General features: G+C 42.9%; 2 protein-coding genes across 4 annotated transcripts in view; one reads left to right on the top strand and one right to left on the bottom strand.

The window, feature by feature from the left end:
• The window catches only part of LOC139539097 (vesicle-trafficking protein SEC22a-like), a 29,902-nt gene extending 18,014 nt beyond the window's left edge, over positions 1-11,888 (top strand). For both annotated transcript variants that reach the window (XM_071341850.1, XM_071341851.1), the window contains exons 3-7: positions 3,972-4,135; positions 6,547-6,726; positions 8,809-8,927; positions 9,234-9,299; positions 9,946-11,888. In XM_071341850.1, coding sequence (XP_071197951.1) covers positions 3,972-4,135; positions 6,547-6,726; positions 8,809-8,927; positions 9,234-9,299; positions 9,946-10,146 — 730 coding nt within the window. In that variant the 3' untranslated portion in view covers positions 10,147-11,888. The remainder of the gene's footprint in view (positions 1-3,971; positions 4,136-6,546; positions 6,727-8,808; positions 8,928-9,233; positions 9,300-9,945) is intronic.
• Positions 11,889-13,825: 1,937 nt separating this feature from the next.
• Positions 13,826-27,572, bottom strand: part of LOC139539096 (adenylate cyclase type 5-like) — a 154,426-nt gene continuing 140,679 nt past the window's right edge. For both annotated transcript variants that reach the window (XM_071341848.1, XM_071341849.1), the window contains exons 13-21: positions 26,903-27,019; positions 26,347-26,505; positions 25,892-26,067; positions 25,398-25,418; positions 24,987-25,119; positions 24,651-24,914; positions 23,257-23,461; positions 22,903-23,027; positions 13,826-22,599 (exon numbers count right to left, since the gene is read on the bottom strand). In XM_071341848.1, the coding sequence (XP_071197949.1) occupies positions 22,471-22,599; positions 22,903-23,027; positions 23,257-23,461; positions 24,651-24,914; positions 24,987-25,119; positions 25,398-25,418; positions 25,892-26,067; positions 26,347-26,505; positions 26,903-27,019 (1,329 nt within the window). In that variant the 3' untranslated portion in view covers positions 13,826-22,470. The remainder of the gene's footprint in view (positions 22,600-22,902; positions 23,028-23,256; positions 23,462-24,650; positions 24,915-24,986; positions 25,120-25,397; positions 25,419-25,891; positions 26,068-26,346; positions 26,506-26,902; positions 27,020-27,572) is intronic.

Genomic DNA, 27,572 nt, shown 5'->3' with positions numbered 1-27,572 from the left:
GTCACCTCATTAGTCAGGAAGTGTTACACCTGTGCTGGTTGCCATCTCATTAGTGGAAAGGTGTTTCACCTGTGCTGGCCTTGGTGGTATTTAAGTGGCTGGCCCAGTGCTCTAGTTGTCTTGATTGAGACAGAGGGTTTAGTTGGCTCTACCTATTTTATTTCTAGACAATCCTTTGTCTGATTTTGTTTTGCTGCAACTTTTTGGTTTTACTTTCTGTCTAAGTTTGGTGTGGGTTTTTCTTTTGTTTTGCCTCTACTTAGGCAAATGTAGTGCGTGCTTTCAGTGGACACCCCCAGGATTGTCTTTCAGAACCACTCCTAAAACCCATCCTTTTCCGTTTTGGTTATCAGTGGCTCTTTGTTAGCTCCCATTTGTGTGAGTGACTTGTTTTTGTTTTTTTCTTGCTTGGGAATTTAGCAAGGGCTATTACCAGATAGATTTTATATAAATGCTTCTAACTGACGTTGGTATTACCACCACCCAAAGTTGCTAGCAGTTCTCTATAGTATAATTTTGCTTTGAGGGATGGTGTTATCACTCTGTCTAGGGCTGTGGCGGTCATTCAATTTTATTAGCCGGTTATTGTCATTCAAAAGTCTGCCTGTCTCACGGTAATTGACCGTTAATTAACATAAACATGTTTAGCATCTCCACATCTAAAACAGTATTAAAAATCTATTTAATACACACATCACAATAAATCCATCATTTTTTTGTAGGCAGGTCTAAAGAATCATGATATGAATAAAAATTGATTTCAGAAGAACATGACTTGGACTACTGTATGTTTTCTGGCTATGCTCCATGCTTGTTCATTTAGCAGACAATATATGCTTTAAGTCCCGTGCCATTATTGTATAGTAAGAAGAATATAATTGAACTTAGCTGTATAAAATAGAAAGGATATTTTTCCCATTCCAATGTGTGCATATGAAGTGACTATGTTGAGCGTAAAAGTGATTTTTTTTGGAACAGGTCCTCTATGCTAAATTTAGAGTTATTTGGCAACTTTAGTCGTAAATTATACAAACCTTAGAATGTCTTAGTTGCATCATATATGTTTTGATTTCTATCGGCTGTTGATGATTTGAGAAAGTAGCAAGAAAAAGCTTGCCGGTTCCTTGCCTCAGGCTGCACAGCTGTTCTCTCATCAAGTGATCATATTTTCACCCATCAGACTATTCTCAGTTTAGTCTTTACTAAAATGTAAAATTAGTTTTGATTTAGAATGGCCCATTATGAAATGGGCAAGGGGAAAAAGACATGTCATCCGTATACACTGGAATAGTGAATGGAGGCTGCTCGTTTTCCCGCCGGTCCGCTTTTCAATGATGCCGGGTAGACTAGTTTGTTTTTATAGCGGAGCGTGTGCTTTAATATGAGCAGCTGATAAATATAAGAATACTTATTTCACTTCACGCATCAACCACTGTTTGAGGAGCGCAGCAAGAGCCTGCATGCAACAGGTGATATTCCACCCAAACTCTGTATGCCAGAGGCTCTCCAACCCTGTTCCTACAGCTACCCAGTGCTTCATTTCAAGTGAAATCTGCACCGAAACATATTTCACTAAACTGTTGACAGCCACTCTGCACGCTGGAGAAAGGAATAGAGGAAGAGATGGAAACGCATGGTGGTGAGATATTCTCTAGCTAAAGGTAATGTCACCCAATTTATTTATGAAAATATTAAGTGCCCTATTAAGACTATTCACAATCAAATATAAATTCACTATAATGTGTAGGGTAACTGTAACCGCCCTGCACAATCAGTGAACCAACAGCATCGCCTATGGCTATACGTTCTCTCCCAGACTCGTGGATAGACATTTTGGAGTGTAGCATAAGGTAACCAGTCCATCCAGTATGCATAATAACAGTCCACGTTCAAAGCCTATTACGTTGTTTAGTATAGGCTAGACCAATTATGTACCAAAGACATCTTAAATTAGTTCATTATTTTTTTTCCAGGTGTAATTTGTAGTAGGCTATGTAGGCACAATCATAATGGGCACAATCATAATTATAACGTTTTACCCCTTTTTTCTCCCCAATTTCGTGATATCCAATTGTCTTGTGTCATCGCTGCAGCTCCCTTAAGGAGAGGCGAAGGTCGAGAGCCATGCGTCCTCCGAAACGTGACCCAACCAAGCCACACTGCCCGCTTAACCCGGAATCCAGCCGCACCAATGTGTTGGAGGAAACACCGTACACCTGGCGTGTGTATGCGCCCGGCCGGCCACAGTCACTAGAGCGCGATGGGACAAGGACATCCCTGCCGGCCAAACCCTCCCCTAACCCGGACGACGCTGGGCCAATTGTGCGCTGCCCCATGAGCCTGGACTCGAACCAGGATCTCTTGTGGTACAGCTAGCAACTGCGATGCAGTGCCTTAGACCACTGCACAACCGGGAGGCATCACACAATCAGAATTGTAATAGTTTTTTTGTTTGTTTTGCAGACTTGGGCTCATAAGCCTATGTGTATGTATAGGCTCTAATATGCATATGGGAGTTTTGAATGAGTCATCACTTTAAAGTGCTGTCCATTTCGTTGTTAGGCTTTGAAACAACATCCACAACAACCATGTTTCAACCTGCTGTTGAACCTCTAATTGATCATCACAGTGAGGTGAGTTTTAAAATCACAATACTGTTTTGATGTGTTTGTGATTTTTCAATTGCATTTGCATTTTCAGAGTGGTTAGATGGACAGTAGAGCCCTATAGAGACCCCAACCAACACATGTCCAGAGTGCATAAGAGGAGATTACCGTGACTCAACGGTAGTGTGGAATTTTACTGTGGCCATGACTGCCGATGTGGCGGTAAAACGGTCACTTTAATTCTGTCCTATTGCTGATGTCACAACAAACTGCACTTTTCCTTGTTTTGTGAATGTCTATAAAAGCTCTGTTCTGAAATGCTCAGCTCTAATTCCCCTAATGAGTTTTGTGACAGTTTGGTCAATTACAATTGTCAGGCTATTTCAAGAAACACAACTGCGGCATTACAAAATGCATCTGTTCACATGGACATGGGTTATAAGCCACTTGGTCCCATTAATGCCGTGTTCAAAAGCGCCGGCCTCCAACCATTTTTAGAACGGACAAAAACGAGCACCGACTAAAATCATTTTGAATGGCCAATTCAAGAGTTCCCAGTTGTCTTGACAGCAGATATTGGCTTGAATGAGAAGTATGTGTGTGTGCGCACACACATTCCTCCCTCTAGGAGCAGGGTTGGTTGGCCATCCACTCTACAGTCTGAAGCCTCATTTGTTATCTTGAGGTCCTTTAATCAAGGTCCAACATTGGCCTCACTGTGAAGGAAAGAGACTGAGGACATGCCAGACAGCAGTTAAGTCACTGGGTAATCTGAATTAAAGATCCTTTTGGGCAATGCTTAACTCCGATGTATTGGCCCTTCGAGGGGCTCTGCTGAGCTCCAGTTGAGTGGATGCTAAGATTTTTGTCCCTCCCTCCCTGGCACTCTCCAAATGACCATAATTCAGCACCCATACTTCATAAGCAGAGGGAAAAGAGAGAGCGAGCTAGCTGTTCCCCTTCCCCATGTAATGCCTGTTTAATCTTTCTGTAAAGATATTAACACAGAGACCGATACTGGCATCTCTTAGCACACTGCAAACAAGCCTTCAAGCCACCTGTTAACATTTCTGTGAATTATTTTCGATGGATTGGTTGGAAACACCTCTGGCGAGGTTCCTTTGTGTAATATCTTAGATGGTATTTCTTGGTAATCTTTCATTGCTATTATAATGCCAGTAGTTTTGTTAGATATCTCCAAATATAATTTTGATCCTGAATAACATATGCAGGGACATCTCATGGTTTTGTTAATGAATACTACTGAACTTACTGTGCTTCCCACTGTTCAGCATTGTAATTGCAGGAAATAATAGTCCCGCAATGTAATCTTGCTCGCTCTGTGTGTGTATGTGTCTGTTTCAGTTTCACCTGCTGTCTGGGTGTAGGTTATCTGATGGTTTGTACAGAGAACTACCCCAACGTCCTGGCCTTCTGTTTCCTGGATGAGCTGCAGAGGGAGTTCATCGTCACGTACGATGCCAAGCGTGTCAATAGCGCTGTGAGGCCATACTCCTTCATCGAGTTGGGTGAGTCTCTCCTCCTGTTTTCCCAACAAACCCATGCATTGTCTTACTTTAGAAACACAGGGTTTCCCTTAGCCTGGTCCCAGATCTGTTCGTGCTTTTCTGCCTCCTTCTGGCGTGACCATGACTGGTGTGTTAACAAGACTGCACAAACAGATCTGGGACCAGGCTAGGTTTCCCTGGTTTGACTCTTTCAAAAATATATACAGTAATCCCTCGTTTATCGCGGGGGTTACGTTCCGAAAATGACCCGCGATAAGTGAAATCCGCGAAATAGAAAACTTTTTTTTTTTTTACAATTAGCAACTATTACATGTATACAAATACAGTGACTCACGTGTAGGCCGTTTCGTCGACATTATGGGTTTAGGAGATGTTCGAAATTACAAGATAATTTGGCCAACTTAATGTAAATTTGCCAAGCTGTTTTATGTACGTACACATACAGTGAGGGAAAAAAGTATTTGATCCCCTGCTGATTTTGTACGTTTGCCCACTGACAAAGAAATGATCAGTCTATAATTTTAATGGTAGGTTTATTTGAACAGTGAGAGACAGAATATCAACAAAAAAATCCAGAAAAACGCATGTCAAAAATGTTATGAATTGATTTGCATTTTAATGAGGGAAATAAGTATTTGACCCCTCTGCAAAACATGACTTACTACTTGGTGGCAAAACCCTTGTTGGCAATCACAGAGGTCAGACGTTTCTTGTAGTTGGCCACCAGGTTTGCACACATCTCAGGAGGGATTTTGTCCCACTCCTCTTTGCAGATCTTCTTCAAGTCATTAAGGTTTCGAGGCTGACGTTTGGCAACTCGAACCTTCAGCTCCCTCCACAGATTTTCTATGGGATTAAGGTCTGGAGTCTGGCTAGGCCACTCCAGGACCTTAATGTGCTTCTTCTTGAGCCACTCCTTTGTTGCCTTGGCCGTGTGTTTTGGGTCATTGTCATGCTGGAATACCCATCCACGACCCATTTTCAATACCCTGGCTGAGGGAAGGAGGTTTTCACCCAAGATTTGACGGTACATGGCCCCGTCCATCGTCCCTTTGATGCAGTGAAGTTGTCCTGTCCCTTTAGCAGAAAAACACCCCCAAAGCATAATGTTTCCACCTCCATGTTTGACGGTGGGGATGGTTTCTTGGGGTCATAGGCAGCATTCCTCCTCCTCCAAACACGGCAAGTTGGGTTGATGCCAAAGAACTCCATTTTGGTCTCATCTGACCACAACACGTTCACCCAGTTGTCCTCTGAATCATTCAGATGTTCATTGGCAAACTTCAGACGGGCATGTATATGTGCTTTCTTGAGCAGGGGGACCTTGCGGGCGCTGCAGGATTTCAGTCCTTCACGGCATAGTGTGTTACCAATTGTTTTCTTGATGACTATGGTCCCAGCTGCCTTGAGATCATTGACAAGATCCTCCTGTGTAGTTCTGGGCTGATTCCTCACCGTTCTCATGATCATTGCAACTCCACGAGGTGAGATCTTGCATGGAGCCCCAGGCTGAGGGAGATTGACAGTTCTTTTGTGTTTCTTCCATTTGCGAATAATCACAGAAACTGTTGTCACCTTCTCACCAAGCTGCTTGGCGATGGTCTTGTAGCCCATTCCAGCCTTGTGTAGGTCTACAATCTTGTCCCTGACATCCTTGGAGAGCTCTTTGGTCTTGGCCATGGTGGAGAGTTTGGAATCTGATTGATTGATTGCTTCTGTGGACAGGTATCTTTTATACAGGTAAGAAACTGAGATTAGGAGCACTCCCTTTAAGAGTGTGCTCCTAATCTCCGTTCGTTACCTGTATGAAAGACACCTGGGAGCCAGAAATCTTTTTGATTGAGAAGGGGTCAAATACTTATTTCCCTCATTAAAATGCAAATCAATTTATAACATTTTTGACATGCATTTTTCTGGATATTTTTGTTGTTATTCTGTCTCTCACTGTTCAAATAAACCTACCATTAAAATTATAGACTGATAATTTCTTTGTCAGTGGGCAAACGTACAAAATCAGCAGGGGATCAAATACTTTTTTCCCTCACTGTAACTGCACGAGACGACAAAATGATAGCACAATTCGTAGCATGTTTTGATACAAGAAGCGGGAGTGAGTTTTTAGCGAATCAGAATGCACCAAAAAAAAATAAAAAATGCATTATGAAAATCCGCGAAATAGCGAATCCGCGATAAGTGAACCGCGAAGTGGCGAGGGATCACTGTATTCCATTTAGCAGACACTTATTATTTTTGCGTATGGGTGGTCTCAGGAAACTAACCCACTATCATGCCCAAACATTTTAGAGCATGTTTATACTGTACCAGCAGGAACATACTATTCCTAGGTTGTATTTTCATGATAGATTTCTCTATTCTCACACCCTTCATACTTGTGTTGCTGCCCCTTCCAGACAACTTCATCCAGAAGACGAAGCAGCGCTTCAACAGCCCCCGCTCTCTGTCCACTAAGATCAACCTGGCCGACATGCAAACAGAGATCAAACTTCGACCGCCCTACCAGCTGACCCCTGAGGACCTAGGATCCATCAACGGCTTTTCATACCACACCCCCTCCAAGTACAAGGGCATAAGTAGGTACCCCACACACACACAGACACACACAGGATAGTTGTGGGGAAACTTCTTAGGGCTAGGCGTCCCACTAGCCGTACAACTTCTGGTGAAACTTCAGGGTGCGCAATTCAAAATAAATAATCATAAAAATTATGGATTTTAAACATTTAGGTACATACAAGTGTCTTATATTGGTTGAAAGCTTAAATTCTTGTTAATCTAACTGCACTGTCCGATTTACAGTAGCTATTACAGCGAAAGCATGCCATGCTATTGTTTGAGGACGGCGGCCCACATCAAAATATCTTTCCACCTGCACAGGTTTCATAAATTTACAAATAGCGATTTAAATATTCACTTTTGAAAATCTTCCTCTGATTTGTCATCCAAAAGGTCCCAGCGATAATATGTGTCGTTTTGTTAGATAAAATCCTTCTTTATATCCCAAAAAGTCAGTTTAGTTGGCACCAACGATTTGAGTAATCCACTCATTTAACATAGAGAAAGGAATCTGAAAATCTACCCCTAAACTTTGTTTCAAGTCAAAATATATTTCTATTTACTCCTCAGACACCCTAAAATGTAATCAAACTATAATATTTCTTACGGAAAGAAGTATGTTCAATAGGAAACGGATTTTAGCAGATGCGTCCTTTATTCATGTCGCGCGCAAACACAAATTTCCAAGACTGTGTCCCTGTACTAAAACTGATATTTCTTATTCGTTTTGGAAGTTACAAGCCTGAAACCTTGAACATAGACTGCTAACACCCTGTGGAAGCCATAGGAATTGCATCCTGGGAGCTAGAATTGAGTATGCCCTGATACTTGCAAATGTAAAAGCATGGTCTCTCCAAAAAATAATATTCTGGATGGCTCCTACCATATCTATTGTGTTCTCCTCCTACATTATTTTAGCATTTCTACAAACTTCAAAGTGTTTTCTTTCCAATGTTACCAATTATATGCATATCCTGGCTTCAGGGCCTGATCTACAGGCAGTTTACTTTGGGCACGTCATTCAGGCGGAAATTGAGAAAAAGGGGGCCTAGCCCTAAGAAGCTTTAGTTAGGTTATGATATTTTCTCACAAAAACCTGTGGGTACAGGGTTTTAACAAACATATTTTTTAGTGCTTGCAACTGTAGTTACAGTTGAGTTGTCTGTTACACAGCTTAGTTTTTCACATTCAGCCAGAAACTCATACGCTAGGTTATGCACATTGAGGTGTTTTTCAAAGTGCCTACCTGCCTTGTGTTTTCACACACAGTAAATGTATAAGGCTCTTTACGTAAGCTTTAACATAATCACTTCACTGTGTACTGAATGACAAATTGATTTTATTTGCATTCCATCCACCTCATTCTAATCCTCCCTTTTCCTGTTCACCTAAGCCTTTACTGTAGACATCTCCTTCTGTCACGTTAGCACATGTTTAAAATGGCTTCCATCCATTCCATACCTCATGGACAGCTTGGTTGGGAGCATGTTTGGAACAGAACCAAAGTGAATCACTTGAAAGCCCTGTAGGGTCAGCTCTCTGAAGGACACCTTGGCATGCATCTGTCGTGTGTGTGGCCCCTCAATTAGTGATCCCTGACTGAGACAGGCCCACCACCTCTCTGTTGGTACCTTCACACCTCAGTAAACCCAGCTAAATGATTGTGCCCTGGGTCACCACAGCTCCTCTGTCTCCCTCAAGAACCACTGCATTCATATTCACTTTCCTGTCACTCACTGTGGAGGGATGATTCTCAAAACATTGTCATTTTGGGATTTAGTCAGTGTTTTCTCTTCAAATGTTAGGAGAATTCTAAGATTGCACATGATGGTATAGTGCAGTGGTTGACCATGTCTATACCCTGAACATAATCCTGCTCTATGTAGCTATTCATCATATATTTATAAGAATTTAGCCACAAGATATTACTTTACACCCTACCTTAGGTCAAGGCAGCCTCTGTCACTGAGTCTGTATTGTGATGTCCTTTAGAATCACAACGTAGCTGTTTATCTCACTCTGTAGAGTCTCTTAATGTGTCTATTGCTCATTGGCCAGGTCATTTCTGCTGGCTCTTAACAGTTCCCTTCTCCTCCCAGCTCCCAGCCAACAGCTTGATCCTGTGACTCTACCTGGCATCGTCTCCTGTGTGCTGAGCATCCTCTGTGGAGGCCTCAATCTACTCCGAGGGGTTCATGCTATAGAGAGCACCATACAGGTAAAGCCAGAGCGATAGATACATTACTCTATTTAATTCGGTGGGAAAGACAAAACTGACCACCTGTAGCTGTAACTAATCCAAGCCTTTTCATATGAACAGTTTGTAACACCTGTTTTTATCTTAGAGGGTATGCTTATTGCTTTTCAGAGGCTGTTTTTGTCCAATGCTTTTGTTGGCTTTTTTGTCGTACCAGTTTCACCAAGCCTTGTTTCAAGCCTACCTACTGCTGTACATTCATCATTTATTGACCTCGCTATCTTTTCTTCTCTCCCTCGTCTTCCTCCCCCGTTGGTTTGCCGGCAGAACGACGACGAAGACTTTAATTACGTGATTGCCTTTTTCCTGGGCACAGCAGCCTGTCTGTATCAGGTAAGTCATAGCGAGCAAGAGATGCCTTGTCGCCTTCTGGCAGTCACTGTGATGAGTGAGGTGGGGCTCCCGAGTGACGCAGGTCTAAGCCATTGCTTCTCAGTGCTAGAGGCGTCACTACAGACTCTGGTTCGATTCCAGGCTGTATCACAACTGGCCGTGATTGGAAGTCCCATAGGGCGGTGCACAATTGGTCCAAGGTCGTTAGGGTTTGGCCGGGGTATGCCGTCACTGTAAATAAGAATTTGTTCTTAACTGACTTGCGTAGTTAAATAAATGAAAAACAACCCTGCACTTTGCATCACAACTCTCACTGTACAGAGGGGGTTGTTAGTGTTACCAAGATGGTCTGAGTCTAGCTACAATTTACACATAATTGTACATTGAAAAGTGCAAATAATATGTATTACATTTATGTTGCAGAATAGGGCTTGTCATTTTATTGCTGGTAGTTGATTTAAGCGTGCACTAAATAATTGGGGCTTCCTTGAATAAAGGTCAAATATTGGACATGGTTTGAAAGATTGGTCTCCTGCAAGGGATTTTCAATACAATGAAGTAGCTCTATTGTTCTCACAGAAGTTGACTCTTCTCTGTTTCCCGGTGTCTGTCTCTCTCTCTTTCACTCATCTCTCCCTCTCTTCAGTGCTCCCTGTTTGCGTACTTCTCTGTGTGGAGGAACAGTAAGTCATTCCTGGCCTTCGCCCTGATCTGTCTGTCCAACATGTACCTGTTTGAACTGAGGAACGTGTGGCAGATCCTCTTCCATGTGACTGTAGGGGCCTTCATGACACTACAGATCAGACTGAGGCAGCCGCAGGGCAAAGCTCCGGACTACAACGTCTGACAAACTACAACCACGAGACTTACAGTCAAACAATAACAAGAAATAAACAACTTCAGTGTCTGACAACCCAACAAATATACTAATTTACAACCAACCAACCACCACCAACAACAAAACCATGTCTAAGGCTATGGAGCAAAGAAGTGCCTCTGCTCCTGCTCTCTTTATCATGTTCCTTCCCCACCACCGCTCAGGATTGTGGGCCAGCCTGGCCCTGCTTCAATCCTGTTGGATGCTGAGCTCACTTTAGCGTGGCCTCAAAGTGATACGGCCCAATAGGATTAATGGGCGGTGCCACTACAGCCAAATAATTAGTTAATTGGCTAATAATAATATTCATATGAATATGTTTGGGGTAACTATCAGGAGTCTGAACAGGGGTTTCTGACTTAAATTGAATCTCTGGCATCACAGACATGTATAATTTAAAAGTAATTTAGCAGACGCTCTTATCCAGAGTGAATACAGGAGAAATTAGTGTTAAGTACCTTCCTAAAGGGCATATCGACAGATTTTTTTTTTACCTAGTCTGCTCGGGGATTCAAACCAGCGACATTTTGGTTACTGGACCAATGCTCTTAACCGTTAGGCTACCTGCCACCCCAGTATCATATGTTATTCAATATCTTAGCTAGTAAAGATTTGTTTTATTGATTTGAGAATAATTTATTCAAAATAATGTGTATGATCATGTCACACCTGTTACTTCCATGTACTGCTGTACTTTGTTGCAGGCTTCATGAAAATGCTATTGCTTGTAAGCTGAGTTTGGCATGGCAAATGTAATGTGGTGGTGTTATCCCACTGGGAGGCCAACCTTATCAGCTCCGTATCATCTGCCAGACCTCCTGGTGCGGTGGTGGTAACAGCAGCCACTGCTGGAAAGGGTTTTATTTACCTGTGAGCCATCTGCCATCCCGATGTTTCAGGGTATTACTCTAAAGGCCAGAGTAGGAGAGGAGCTAGACTAGTTACTTATATTGTAGCAGAAATGGTTACTTCCAAAAATACTCAATGCATTTCTTTTGCCATGTATTTTCCAATGCATCATTTATTTTGCATAGCTTTTGGATTCTATTGCAGAAATGTTTGACTTGTCAGAAGCATAAATTACTGAGGACAATGTCAGTAAAATTCCTAGAAACATTGTTAATTTAATGAAGAGTTAAGGGATTGTGCCAACAATGTTAGTTTTTTAGGGGGGTGGAGTGGCCTGTGTCAGTCAGACTAGAGATAGTCATTGCATGAGTGGAGAGTATAAACATGGAACCAAGTATTATGAACATCTGGCAACTAACTACATGTATATCTGGGCACTACTGCACGGATCCAACCCTTAACATGTGTCATCAACAATGGCCAACATGTTACTATTAGCCTGTACATCTTAGCAGACTGTGGTACTTGACCTTTGACCTAAGTTAGCCTCCAGTATGACATCTAGGACTTAAATGTTTTATTTGATGTTGGCTGTTTCCAGGGGTGCAACTTTCACTGCGGAAGATGCATTTTTACCCCCCCCCAGTTGTATCATTGGTGTGTGATACAAAATAAGTTAACGGTGTGCTTTAGGACCATGCAGACGCCTCCGAGCAGTCGGGTAGGGTGTTTATCCGACTGGTTAAAAAAATGTCTCCCCCCACTTCTAAAACCAAAGTTGCGCCCCTGGCTGTATGTAATGACATACTTTTGCAATCTATGTAACTAAATATACAACATTAAACAGATCCTCATTTTGCTAATGGTGTGTGCATAACCAAGTAGTTTACTACAGTGCCTTCAGAAAGTATTCATACCCCTTGACTTATTTCATCTTTTGTGTTACAGCCTGAATTCAAAATGGATTAAATTGATTTTCTCACCCATCTACACACAATACCCTTTAATGATAAAGTGAAAATATGTTTTAGAAATGTTAGCAAATGTATTGAAAATGCAGATGTCTCTCATTTACATAAGTATTCACACCCTTGAGTCAATACATGTTATAATCACCTTTTGACAATGATTACAGCTAAGTCTATGAGCTTTGCACAAAATGTCCATATTCTTTAAATTCTTCAAGCTCTGTTAAGTTGGTTGTTGATCATTGCTAGACAGCCATTTTCAAGTCTTGCCATAGATTTACAAGCCAAGGGGTGTGAATACTTTCTGAAGGCACTGTAAAGTTGATCTTCTCAGAGGTTTCTTGACTTTTTTCTATTACAAACTCCTTTACTGTATGTGTAACGTACCATTAAGTGTAGTGCCTGTATCAATCAGCGCAGTAGAAATGATACCAAATGGATACCATACCAATCCATAATCTACTACACCTGAGAGTCAAACCGGAGTAGGAACCAAGGAGTAGTGCATTTCTAATTGTTATTTCAAACGAGTTTCATATAGAATAATTCCCCCTGGTGCCTTGGCAGCAGATTATGGGGATCCCTAATAAATACAAAATTAGGAAGTGTAAGGTTGAATGCAGAAGAACTCGTAGGTATTAGAAGGGGGAAATTGTTACTCATTTGGACAGCACTTTAAATTTGAACGCAAGTGAGGGGAAATCGGAGTTGCCGTCTAGGCCTATTTGTGACTAATACAGACATAATCAAAGTTATTTTTACTGTCCACAGCAACCGTGGTGTACTCACAGGTGTGCTGCTTTTTAAAGGGCATGGACTCGGCAAGATGACCAATTTATGAGTCCTGCCAAATCATTGTCTTCATCCAGCTGTATTGTAAGCTACTTAGCTGTTTATTGTTTACGGTTCTTCTATCAGTTTTATTATGCAGTGATTTCCTCTGAAGTGCAGGGCATTTTTAAAGCACTTCTACCTTCCCCTCTTTGTAACGATTTAAATCAACATCGTTTGTGTACACAGTAAAGCCTGTTTAAATGAATTGATCAGTAGGCTACAATGCCCTTTACATCCACCATCTATTCAATGGGCTTGGACGGTTTCCTCTGTAGTGTCCAGTTTATTTGGGCTGTGGCCATTGCATTTAAATAGTCAGTCTTACTCGCTTAACTAAGTTAACAATTATTTATAGGCAATTTGCAGAGGGGCAGATAAAATACAATATGAACAGGCCTATTTTATCAGTGCTTAAGTTAGACTAGGTATATATCTAATAACATGTATAATTCACAACCAAGGGTCATTGGTCAGGGTGCCATTTGTGACAGAGTTACTATCACCTATATAGTGCACTACTTTTGACCAGGGCTCTTATGGGTCCTGGTCAAAAGTAGTGCACTATATAGGTGATGGGGTACTATTTGGTACGAATTCTAAATCACCATATTGCTTTCATATAGCTGTATTATTAATGAAGAAAATACAAAGGGAGCCATTGTTTAGTACAGCCCACCTGTTAGGATCCTTTTCTTTGTACCAATGACAGTGTAATGCTGCCCCCTCTGGCGATCTAGAGGAACAATCGTAGAGATCCTTTTGAATTTGTGTTCTATATGTAGATCTATCAGAATAATCAACTCAAGCAGTTCAGCGAAATGGCAGGCAAGCTGGCTGGTAGGTTCTCTTCTCTTTCTACTAGTAGTGTTGAAACATATTACCTTTTGGATCGTCAAAGACTAAAATAAATCTGGGTGTTTATCTGAAACAACCATCCAAACATAAGGTTATAGAGAGATATAGGATGCCACATCAAATAAAAAGGCGTTGTCAACAAGTGCAATTTTAGTGGTTTATTGAATGTAACAAAGACGCTTAGTGTTTGACATGATAGAAAGCAAAGACAACCCAAGGTTTAGTCTGGGTACCAGTCTTCTTAGCTAACACTCCATGTGGAATGTAATAGCTGAACAGAGACAGCAACCAGGTTATGCAAGTCCTGCCTCTGACTCAAAACACACTGATGTCATTCCTCTTCTCTCCGCTCCATCTAGTGAAAACCTCAGGTTCATGCTTTCTCCAAATATAGGGAGAGAAAGGGAGCTATGCTCCTCCCTAGCAGAGACGTTAAAGGTCAATTGAATTCAATGGCACTGTATTTTCCTTGCTTATTTTCAAAGTAGCAGAAACTAAAGTACAATCTCAACCTCCAATAAAAGCCATGTGTCCTTACAACACCAATGACACACAGTAAAAAAAACTCAAGAAAAGCAAGAAATGGCACCATTTTGAGGAGTGGAGAGGGACTGAATGGGTTATAGCAGTAGAGTAGATCCCTCATGTTTCTAGTGGAAGGAGGGTGTTGGTTTGAAAAGAGTAAAGACCAGAGGATAAGGGCTCTATTTAAGCCGTATCATTGAAGTTGAGCGTTACATCTTGAATTAAATTTAAAGTCGATGTTCCCGCTTTAAGGCGTCCGCATGCTTCCCAGCCAAAACAGTTTGGAAGAGTTTCTGCATATTTTATGACGCCTTTTGTGATGTTTTTGTTAGTTTTGGACTTCGTTGAGTTTTTAGAGGGGCTGTTCAGGCATGCTCTTAACCACTAGGCTATCTGTCACCCAGAATTAATAGAGCGCCAAGACATTCTTCCTATCCACACGTACCTCGGGGTACAAAGTGACAATCCAGACAGACTGCTTCTCAAGAACTGATTGGTACCCAAATCACCAATATTGTCACTGTAAGTAGTTGTTTGATGGGAAAGATTTTTTTTTTTGTGAAATTAGAATGACATCAGATGTAGGATAAGATAAAGATCCCACAGTATGCTGTATCACTGATGGGGCTGCTCTACCAGAAACATGAAGATCCCACAGTATGCTGTAACACTGATGGGGCTGCTCTACCAGAAACATGAAGATCCCACAGTATGCTGTATCACTGATGGGGCTGCTCTACCAGAAACATGAAGATCCCACAGTATGCTGTATCACTGATGGGGCTGCTCTACCAGAAACATGAAGATCCCACAGTATGCTGTAACACTGATGGGGCTGCTCTACCAGAAACATGAAGATCCCACAGTATGCTGTATCACTGATGGGGCTGCTCTACCAGAAACATGAAGATCCCACAGTATGCTGTATCACTGATGGGGCTGCTCTACCAGAAACATGAAGATCCCACAGTATGCTGTATCACTGATGGGGCTGCTCTACCAGAAACATGAAGATCCCACAGTATGCTGTATCACTGATGGGGCTGCTCTACCAGAAACATGAAGATCCCACAGTATGCTGTATCACTGATGGGGCTGCTCTACCAGAAACATGAAGATCCCACAGTATGCTGTATCACTGATGGGGCTGCTCTACCAGAAACATGAAGATCCCACAGTATGCTGTATCACTGATGGGGCTGCTGTACCAGAAACATGACGATCCCACAGTATGCTGTATCACTGATGGTGCTGCTCTACCAGAAACATGAAGATCCCACAGTATGCTGTAACACTGATGGGGCTGCTCTACCAGAAACATGAAGATCCCACAGTATGCTGTATCACTGATGGGGCTGCTCTACCAGAAACATGAAGATCCCACAGTATGCTGTAACACTGATGGGGCTGCTCTACCAGAAACATGAAGATCCCACAGTATGCTGTATCACTGATGGGGCTGCTCTACCAGAAACATGAAGATCCCACAGTATGCTGTATCACTGATGGGGCTGCTCTACCAGAAACATGAAGATCCCACAGTATGCTGTAACACTGATGGGGCTGCTCTACCAGAAACATGAAGATCCCACAGTATGCTGTATCACTGATGGGGCTGCTCTACCAGAAACATGAAGATCCCACAGTATGCTGTATCACTGATGGGGCTGCTCTACCAGAAACAGATGAAGGGGGATAGGGGTTTGCAAAATTCCAGTCACTCCCCAAATTCCCAGGTTTTCTAGAAATCTCGGTTGGAAGTTTACTGGATTTCCTGCTTTTTCCCTCCTGATTCCGGGAATCTTCCAACCAGTATTTTAGAAAAACCTGGGAATTTTGGCAAAGTTACTGGAATTGTGCAACCCTAATGGGGATAAAAAATATCCAGCAGATCAAAGGTCAAAAGGAAACATCTCCACATGGACTCCCACAAGTTGTTCCTCATATTGTTTAACATAAGGATGACGTCATCAGTATAGACAAGTATAAAGGCCTCATTGGAGAAAATTGGACATTCATTGGGTCATAACATCTGATTTTTGCCAGGGTTGGTGGGATGGCTTCATAGAACACCAAATCAGTCTATCTATGACATGGACTGACTGCAGGGGGTTATCTAAAAGAACATGTCGGGGGATGCCTTGCCACAAGTGCAAGCAACTGCTTGATATTCAAACCAAATGTGTGGAAAAAGCAGGTGAACTAGAAAGAATGAAGAATACAGTGATGGGAAAGAAAACGAATTGTCCACCCCTTGCATGATTGTAATAGGTCTCGGTCAGCTATGTACAGTGGGGAGAACAAGTATTTGATACACTGCCGATTTTGCAGGTTTTCCTACTTACAAAGCATGTAGAGGTCTGTCATTTTTATCATAGGTACACTTCAACTGTGAGAGACGGAATCTAAAACAAAAATCCAGAAAATCACATTGTATGATTTTTAAATAATTAATTTGCATTTTATTGCATGACATAAGTATTTGATCACCTACCAACCAGTAAGAATTCCGGCTCTCACAGACCTGTTAGTTTTTCTTTAAGAAGCCCTCCTGTTCTCCACTCATTACCTGTATTAACTGCACCTGTTTGAACTCGTTACCTGTATAAAAGACACCTGTCCACACACAATCAAACAGATTCCAACCTCTCCACAATGGCCAAGACCAGAGAGCTGTGTAAGGACATCAGGGATAAAATTGTAGACCTGCACAAGGCTGGGATGGGCTACAGGACAATAGGCAAGCAGCTTGGTGAGAAGGAAACAACTGTTGGCGCAATTATTAGAAAATGGAAGAAGTTCAAGATGACGGTCAATCACCCTCGGTCTGGGGCTCCATGCAAGATTTCACCTCGTGGGGCATCAATGATCATGAGGAAGGTGAGGGATCAGCCCAGAACTACACGGCAGGACCTGGTCAATGACCTGAAGAGAGCTGGGACCACAGTCTCAAAGAAAACCATTAGTAACACACTACGCCGTCATGGATTAAAATCCTGCAGCGCACGCAAGGTCCCCCTGCTTAAGCCAGTGCATGTCCAGGCCTGTCTGAAGTTTGCCAATGACCATCTGGATGATCCAGAGGAGGAATGGGAGAAGGTCATGTGGTCTGATGAGACAAAAATAGAGCTTTTTGGTCTAACTCCACTCGCCGTGTTTGGAGGAAGAAGAAGTATGAGTACAACCCCAAGAACACCATCCCAACCGTGAAGCATGGAGGTGGAAACATCATTCTTTGGGGATGCTTTTCTGCAAAGGGGACAGGACGACTGCACCGTATTGAGGGGAGGATGGATGGGGCCATGTATCGCGAGATCTTGGCCAACAACCTCCTTCCCTCAGTAAGAGCATTGAAGATGGGTCGTGGCTGGGTCTTCCAGCATGACAACGACACGAAGCACACAGCCATGGCAACTAAGGAGGTGCTCCGTAAGAAGCATCTCAAGGTCCTGGAGTGGCCTAGCCAGTCTCCAGACCTGAACCCAATAGAAAATCTTTGGAGGGAGCTGAAAGTCCGTATTGCCCAGCGACAGCCCCGAAACCTGAAGGATCTGGAGAAGATCTGTAGGGAGGAGTGGGCCAAAATCCCTGCTGCAGTGTGTGCAAACCTAGTCAAGAACTACAGGAAACGTATGATCTCTGTAATTGCAAACAAAGGTTTCTGTACCAAATATTAAGTTCTGCTTTTCTGATGTATCAAATACTTATGTCATGCAATAAAATGCAAATTAATTACTTAAAAATCATACAATGTGATTTTCTGGATTTTTGTTTTAGATTCCGTCTCTCATAGTTGAAGTGTACCTATGATAAAAATTACAGACCTCTACATGCTTTGTAAGTAGGAAAACCTGCAAAATCGGCAGTGTATCAAATACTTGTTCTCCCCACTGTACATCTGAATACATGTTTATTTATAGATACTTCTCTCTAATATATTAATGTACAAAATATAGAATCTAAAATATCTGATAGGGTTTGGTGTTTTCGAGTCAAAATACAAAATGTCAAATACAAAAAAGCTTTTCGTTGACATCCTCGGTTGAAAGTGTCGTCAGTTAAAGCGTGTGTGTCTGTTATGTGCATGTAAGTGTGGCTAGCGTATGTCTGTGTTTCTGCGTGTGTGTGTGTTTTTGCCCCTGTGTTTGCATGATGTGTGTGTTGTGTAGAGCTCTGTAAACTCACACTGAACAGAGCAGTCTCACTGGTCGTTCAAGTAGCCAGCCAGGTTAACACGGCCCACCAAGGCTCCCTACTAGAGATGAAACACACTGCTCCTTCCTATCTGACCAACTCCAGTAAAGGGTTTGAGAGATAGTGCTGCTGTGCTGGCTGGCAATATTAGTACATAGTGTACCAATGGTTTGGAGAATTGCAATATCTGTACCACTCAAGTGTACAAAGACAGCATACATGGACTGTATGAACAAAAAACACTTTTTTCCACATATACTGTATGTACATATACAGTACCAATCAAAAGTGTGGACACAACTACTCATTCAAGGGTTTTTCTTTATTTTTACTATTTTCTACATTGTAGAATAATAGTGAAGACATCAAAACTATGAAATAACACATGGAATCATGTAGTAACCAGAAAAGTGTTAAAATCATAACATATTTTATGTTTGAGATTCTTCAAAGTAGCCCCCCTTTTGCCTTGACAGCTTTGCGCACTCTTGGCATTCTCTCAACCAGCTTCATGAGATAGTCACCTGGAATGCATTTCAATTAACAGGTGTGCCTCGTTAAAAGTGAATTTGTGGAATTTCTTTCCTCCTTAATGCGTCTGAGCCAATCAGTTGTGTTGTGACAAGGTAGGGGTGGTATACAGAAGATAGCCCTATTTGGTAAAAGACCAAGTCCATACTATGGCAAGAACAGCTCAAATAAGCAAAGAGAAACGACAGTCAATCATTACTTTAAGACATGGTCAGTCAATATGGAAAATCTCAAGAACTTTGAAAATTTCTTCAAGTGCAGTCGCAAAAACCATTAAGCACTATGATGAAACTGGCTCTCATGAGCACCGCCACAGGAAAGGAAGACCCAGAGTTATCTCTGCTGCGGAGGATAAGTTCATTAGAGTTACCAGCCTCAGAAATCGACAATTAACTGCACCTCAAAGAGTTCAAGTAACAGACACATCTCAACATCAACTGTTCAGAGGAGTCAGGCCTTCATGGTCGAATTGCTGCAAAGAATCCACTACTAAAGGACACCAATAATAAGAAGAAACATAAGCAATGGGCATTAGACCGGTGGAAATCTGTCCTTTGGTCTGATGATTCCAAATTTGAGATTTTTGGTTCCAACCGCCGTGTCTTTGTGAGATGTTCTCCGCATGTGTGGTTCCTATTTATGTAGAATTCAAGGCACACTTAACCAGCATGGCTACCACAGCATTCTGCAGCGATACGCCATCCCATCTGATTTATTTAGAATTCAAGGCACACTTAACCAGCATGGCTACCACAGCATTCTGCAGCGATACGCCATCCCATCTGGTTTGCGCTTAGTGTGACTATCATTTGTTTTTCAACAGGACAATGACCCAACACACCTCCAGGCTGTGTAAAGGCTATTTTACCAAGAAGGAGAGTGATGGAGTGCTGCATCAGATGACCTGACCTCCACAATCACCCGACCTCAACCCAATTGAGATGGTTTGGGATGAGTTGGACTGCAGAGTGAAGGAAAAGCAGCCAACAAGTGCTCAGCATATGTGGGAACCCCTTCAAGGCTGTTGCAAAAGGATTCCTTGTGAAGGTGGTTGAGAGAATGCCAAGAGTGTGCAAAGTTGTCATCAAGGCAAAGGGTGGCTACTTTGAAGGATCTAAAATATAAAATATATCTTGATTTGTTTAACACTTTTTTGGTTACTACATGATTCCATATGTGTTATTTCATAGTTTTGATCTCTTCACTATTATTGTACAATGTAGAAAGTAGTAAAAATGAAGCAACTCTTGAATGAGTAGGTGTGTCCAAACTTTTGACTGGTACTGTATATACAGTGCATTCAGAAAGTATTACGACCCCTTGACTTTTTACACATTTTGTTACGTTACAGACTTATTCTAAAATGGGATTCAATAGTTTTTTCCCCTCATCAATCTACACACAATAAGCCATAAGGACCAAGCAAAAAGCAGGTTTGATTTTTTTTCTTTTTTTTATGGGAATATCACATTTACATAAGTATTCCGACCCTTTTGCTCAGTACTTTGTTGAAGCACCTTTGACAGCGATTACAGCCTCAAGTCTTCTTGGGTATGACGCTACAAACTTGGCACACATATATTTGGGGAGTTTCTCCCATTTTTCTCAGCAGATCATCTCAAGCTCTGTCAGGTTGGATGGAGAACGTCGCTGCACAGCTATTTTCAGGTCTCCAAAGATGTTTGATCAGGTTCAAGTCCGTGCTCTGGCTGGGCCACTCAAGGACATTCGGAGACTTGTCCCAAAGCCACTCCTTGGCTGTGTGCTTAATGTCGTTGTCCTGTTAAAAGGTGAACCTTCGCCCCAGTCTGAGGTCCTGAGCGCTCTGGACCAGGTTTTCATAAAGGATCTCTCTGTACTTTGCTCCGGTCATCTTTCCCTCGATCCTGAATAGTCTCCCAGTCGCTGCCGCTGAAAAACATTGCCACAACATGATGCTGCCACCACCATGCTTCACCATAGGGATGGTATTGGCCAGGTGATGAGTGGTGCCTGGTTTCCTCCAGACATGATGCTTGGCATTCAGGCCCGAAGAGTTCAATCTTGGTTTCATCAGACCAAAGAATATTTTTTCTCATGGTCTGAGAGTCCTTTAGGTGCCTTTTGACAGCCCGCTTGGAGTTTGACATGTGTTTTCTGTCTGTCCACTCTACCATGAAGGCCTGATTTGTGGAGTGCTGCAGAGATGGTTGTCCTTCTGAAAGGTTCTCCCATCTCCGCAGATGAACTCTGGAGCTCTGTCAGAGTGACCATCGGGTTCTTGGTCATCTCCCTGACCAAGGCCCTTCTACCCCAATTGCTCAGTTTGGCTGGGCGGCCAGCTCTAGGAAGAGTCTTGGTGGTTCCAAACTTCTTCCATTTAAGAATGATGGAGGCCACAGTGTTCTTGGGGACCTTCAATGCTGCAGAAATGTTTTGGTACCCTTCCCCAGATCTGTGCCTCGACACAATCCTGTCTCGGAGCTCTACGGACAATTCCTTCAACCTCATGGCTTGTGTTTTGCTCTGACATGCACTGTCAACTGGGGGACCTTATATAGAAAGGTGTGTGCCTTTCCAAATCACGTCCAATCAATTGGATTTACCACAGGTGGACTCCAAGTTGAAAAACATCTCAAGGATGATCAATGGAAACAGAATTTACCTGATCTCAAGGGTCTGAATACTTATGTAAATAAGGTATGTCCGTTTTTTATTTTGAATACATTTGCAAACATTTCTAAAAACCTGGTTTCGCTTTGTCGTTATGGGGTATTATGTGTAGACTGAGGACATTTTTTATTTAATCCCTTTTAGAAAAAGTCTAACATAATAAAATGTGGAAAAAGTGAAGGGGCCTGAATACTTTCCGAATGTTATATGTGTATATATGGGTTTCAGTGTCTTCATGCAGGTTTTGTTTAGAGCGACTTGGCTCTTTCAGCAGAATGTCTATGAAGACACACATAGTGGATCCATTTCCTCAGAAAACCTTAGAGATCTACAGTACTGCAAGATGATTGGCTCTTAGCCATTCCTTAACTCACACTATGACCTATAGAAATAAGACCGTGAGAGAATGCTGCTGTCACAATGTGTCCCTGTCTGCTGTAGTCTGATGGGATTTCTTTGGTCTCTTCAGCGAACTCAGGCCCTCTGAGCTCCTCCCTGTCTCTTTCCCCCAATCCGAGAGGAGGCTGGGTGGGGTCTCCTTCACTCTGGTCCAATCGGAGGCTGACCTCTGCACGTAGGGAGGAGATAAACCTAGGACAAGGGGTGTTGATGGGGGGCAGTCAGTTCCCCAAGCAAACACATGTCCATGAGCCTGCTCGTCAAAGACTTGGGGGGGTCAGCCCCTTTTAGTCCAATACCCCCTCTCCTCTCAGCCTTTTCCTGCACCAGTGTCAGTCTGTTACTGGGGCTGCTTCTGAATAGGCTGTGTCTGAAATGGCACCCTATTTCCTATATAGTGCACTACTTTAGAACAGAGCCCTATGTCCCTGGTCAAAAGTAGTGTACTATACAGGGAATAGGTTTCCATTTGGGACACAGCCTGGTGTTAACTGCTGGGAGGTCCTCCAGTGAGGAAGTAGGTCTGCATCTCTCCTTTACCCTTCACCTTGACCAGGCCTCGGCACTCTAGTGTGTAGTTATAGGAGTTCAGGACGTTGTACAGGTCTGAGGTCACCTGGCGGGAGAAAGGCGAGAGGAGGAAAAGAAAGGTGGGAAAGTAAGTAGTCATGAAGTCACACAGAGGATAGCAGTGTTCACATATCTTGATCATAAGCACACTGCCTGTCATTTCACACTGCCAAATTATAATATTCTAAAAGATCGACACAAGGTTAAAAAAGAGTGCACACTGCAAGCTATGCTTCCATGTGCTTTATTGACAATGTTTCGACCCTTAGGTCTTCATCATAGTTATAATAAAGTCACAATAGAAATCCTTGGTGTGTTATCAGTTTCTTCTGTGCTGTGTCTGAGTTACCTGGATCCGCTCAGGTACACCAGTGCTGTCCATGCGGCTGGCCACGTTGACTGTATTCCCCCAGATATCATACTGGGGCTTCCTGGCCCCGATCACCCCAGCCACCACTGGACCCATGTTCAGACCTGCACCGGTGGACAGGGATATAGTTCAGCATGTTTTTAACAATATATACAGTATGTTCAATATACATTTTTTATCGGTCAGCAGAGTTTTTCCTGGTGAGGTCACATTTTTTTCCATTACTCATTATAGATTTTGTGAGGCACTTCTGCTTAAGGATATCGTTCTTCTCATGAATTCACATGAAAATGAACAAGGCAACAAAATGATCTTTCCCATAGGCAGCTTTACCGATCTTCATCTTGAAGTTATTGAAGGAGTGTTCGTTAATGTACTTCATCTGATCCATGAGTCTCATGGAGTAGTCTGCCAGGGCTCTGATGTGTGAGCGGCCTTCCTTGTCGTAGGTAGAGGCGTTGAGGCCAGAAGCTGCCATGTAGGTACTGCCGATGGTCTTTATCTTCTCCAGCTGGCGGAACTGGTCCTCACTGATGATCTGGGGGGAGAGGAGGACAATAGGGAAGTGAAAGACATTTACTAGTTAGTTTACTTGGGTTAATAGCATTGAGATTGTTAGCTCTATTTCAACATAGCAGGGTCCAATAATAGTCACTAGTACCAATACTGAAGTTATATTAGGAGTAATGGGACAGAACATATGGTCAGCGTAAACACACACACAGAGAGAAAGGCCCCTCTCACCTTGTCAAATTCTGTGGTAATCTCAATGAGCAGATGGACACTCCACTCCCTCTCTTCATCTCTCCCCCCATCCTCATACCTCTCTCCCTCCTCCCATCCACATATCTCTCACCTCCCCCATCCTCATACCTCTCTCCCTCCTCCCATCCACATATCTCTCACCTCACCCATCCTCATACATCCATCTCTACTCCCCCATCCTCATACCTCTCTCCTCCCATTATCATATCTTCCTCATACCTCTCCTCCTTCTCCCACCCGCATACCTCTCTCCTCCTTCCCCATCCCTCTCTCCTCCCCATCCTCATATCTCTATCCTCCTCCCCATCCTCATATCTCTATCCTCCTCCCCATCCTCATATCTCTATCCTCCTCCCCATCCTCATATCTCTATCCTCCTCCCCATCCTCATATCTCTATCCTCCTCCCCATCCTCATATCTCTATCCTCCTCCCCATTCTCATATCTCTATCCTCCTCCCCATTCTCATATCTCTATCCTCCTCCCCATTCTCATATCTCTATCCTCCTCCCCATTCTCATACCTCTTTCCTCCTTCCCCATCCCTCTCTCTTCCCCATCCCTCTCTCCTCCCCATCCTCATATCTCTATCCTCCTCCCCATTCTCATATCTCTATCCTCCTCCCCATTCTCATATCTCTATCCTCCTCCCCATTCTCATATCTCTATCCTCCTCCCCATTCTCATATCTCTATCCTCCTCCCCATTCTCATATCTCTATCCTCCTCCCCATTCTCATATCTCTATCCTCCTCCCCATTCTCATATCTCTATCCTCCTCCCCATTCTCATATCTCTATCCTCCTCCCCATTCTCATATCTCTATCCTCCTCCCCATTCTCATATCTCTATCCTCCTCCCCATTCTCATATCTCTATCCTCCTCCCCATTCTCATATCTCTATCCTCCTTCCCCATCCCTCTCTCCTCCCCATCCTCTTACCTCTCCTCCACTCCCTTCTCACCTCGTCAAAGTCTGCAATGATCTCGTTGAGCAGCCTGAGACACTCCACTCCTTCGTTGTTGGCCTCCAGCTCTATGTAGAACTCAGAGAAGTTGGAGATGGAGGCGAACATGACGGCCACACACTCACAGGACTGGTAGTAGAGCTCGTCGTTCCGACGCTCTCGCGCCAGAAAGTGAGCAGCCACGTCTTTGGGGAGGATGTTGTGGAGGAGGCGACGGTTGTAAGCCTGTAGCTCCTCCATCTCCTCCTTTTCCTCTGTGGCCTGGAGGGAGGGTTAGGAGGGAGGGTCAAGGAGGTATCAATGACCTTGGATGGCACACACACACACACCTACCTGTAGTTTCCAGAGGAAGTCGAGTCTGGCTGTGGACTCCACCTGCTGGGCGTGTAGATACAAAGCCAGGACGAAGACAGTGATGACCACGGGAGTCATGATCTTCAGAGGGACCTTAGAGTCCATCACACAGCTGGACAGATACCAAAGATCAAATACAGGCCTGAGGCCACTGCACTCTTTAATCTATGTTATTCAATAACGCTAGATACTACATACCATTACTAAACAATATACAAGGTTACAACACTGTTTATCAATGTTATCTAACTACCTGAGGCATATGAAGTGCCAGGAAGATCTACAGGATGCATTGAAGCTACAGTATATTGGATACAATTGATCTCAATCAATTTGTGCGTTTCAATTTGTTTCCATTGGTTTAATAGTGTTAAGCTACATAAATCTCACCTTGTTCCATTTATGTGCTCACTGTGAAGAGAGAACAAAGAAAGAACATTTTATGGAGAGAGGCAACTGAACCCTCCTCTCCATCTGAAGACAGATACCCATAGACAGGACCTGACCTGGCCTATCCAACAGTCATCCATTACATGAAGTAAATGCACCACTAAACTCAGGACAGGTTTTAATTTAAATCTGCTTCTCGTGAATAAATAGCATGGGTTAGAGCAAAGCAGCAGTCCACCCATCAATACCTTTCACCTCAATCTAACATTTATCTACTGGGCAATTTACACAAGCCAGAGTTGTTCTCGTCCATCATATCTAAAGCTAGGTGTACATCAGTAAACAAACATATGAGACATCCGAGACGTTACTGCTTCGCTCTGAAGAACATTAGCATAAAATACTATTGACTCATCCGTTATCTATCTTTCTTTCATGACTTTGTTTTGTACCTTACTGTACCTGCATGCTAATGAGGGTTCTAAACTACTCACATAGCGTTGGCCATGACCAGCAGGTCTACGTTGTCGAACAGGCTGACCTCTGGCACCTCCATGATGAGGACGTAGAAGATCTCGATGAAGAGCATGAGTAAGAGTTTACCTATACTGCTGACCTGTAGGAAAACTGAGCTGGCCAGCAGGGTCAACAACACACAGGAAGAGAAGTACTACAGCGGGAGAGAGGGAGGTTGGAGAAAGAGGGAGGGTGGGTGGAGGGGGGATAGGGAGGGAGAGAGAGAGGGAGGGTGGGTGGAGGGGGGGCGAGGGAGACATAGAAAGAGAGAGAGATGTCAAACATTTGCAAATGTTTTAGCATTACCATTGTGAAATGTATTGACCACTTCTGGCATATAATCAGTACAGTGAGAATGACTGCTCAAGCCTAGCTTCTTCTATTTATATTTTTGTTTATATTTTTATATATGTTTTTTTTGACACACACACACCTCAGGGAAGTTGCAGTTGGGTGAGGGGCTGCCACAGAAGCCATCCAGTGATTCGAGGGTGTAGTTGAGGCTGCGTGCATGGCAGGCGTTCACACTGCTGCGACTGATGTTCAGTTCCCAGCTCAGACACTCCCTCAGGTCTCCAGTACTGCAGGTGAACTAGGGGGTAGAGGACAGAGGTCAAAGGGGTTCACATGATTATGAATGAAAACTGGGTAGTGTTTAGTGGGCACAAAATGTCTGAACTTCTGTCCAATAATAAATACTTTTTGTTTTCCGTTGCAAAACGTTCTGCTACAAAGTGCCTTAACGAACACAACCCTGGAGACTTTACATAGGATGACCACAGATGTCAGACACTCTTTAATGTAGTGCTTCTACACCTGCATTGCTTGCTGTTTGGGGTTTTAGGCTGGGTTTCTGTACAGCACTTTGAGATATCAGCTGATGTAAGAAGGGCTATATAAATACATTTGATTTGATTAATGTAAGCTTTGAGGGTTTACCCCTTCAAATGATCTGTGCAACCATTTGGAGTGGAGGCTCAGGGACTTACAATGTTGATGAAGGCAGAGAGAAAGACCAGGAGAATGGTGAAGACTCCCACCAGGGTGCTGTTGAGTCTGGACTGGACTATCATCTTGGACAGAGTCTGTAGAGACGCTGGGAAAAACTGTCCCCGGGGAGGGGGGGTTATGGTTAGTAGGTCAGTCTCAAGTATTGTGGGTTACTAGAGAGCGTTATGTTTGTATCCTACAGCCAACAATCCCAGCTATGACTGTGGGTGCAATTTGACAAATGCTGGTAGAAGTGATGTCTGTCTACCCCTTTCCCACAAAACCAGACTCCTTGCAATGCCAGGATCAAGCATGCAGCATTTTCAACATGTAAACAATGTGATTTGATTTGTTTCATAACGGTAGTCTAGACTGGTAGTTCCACCAGTTAGGTTCCTTTTGAGTAGTGTGACTTGGTGAAGAAGAAAAAAGTTTATTTAACTTAATTTTAATACACTATCATGAAGAGCACATGTTCAACTTAATAAAAAACATGTGTTCCAATCTCAGGAAGTTAAATCAAAATGGCTATAGTAGGTGCCTATTAAGTGCCAAATAAAGTAACAGGGTTGATGTAAAAAACAATATGTCCAAAAAGAGTAGAATCAGCTCACCTGCTTTTACACGAGGATTTTACTTTCAGATGTTCAATGTTTCTTTTGAAAATGG

This window comes from Salvelinus alpinus, chromosome 14 (assembly GCF_045679555.1).
Source record: "Salvelinus alpinus chromosome 14, SLU_Salpinus.1, whole genome shotgun sequence".
NCBI lineage: Eukaryota > Metazoa > Chordata > Actinopteri > Salmoniformes > Salmonidae > Salvelinus > Salvelinus alpinus.
This window is presented reverse-complemented; position numbering and strand designations above follow the sequence as displayed.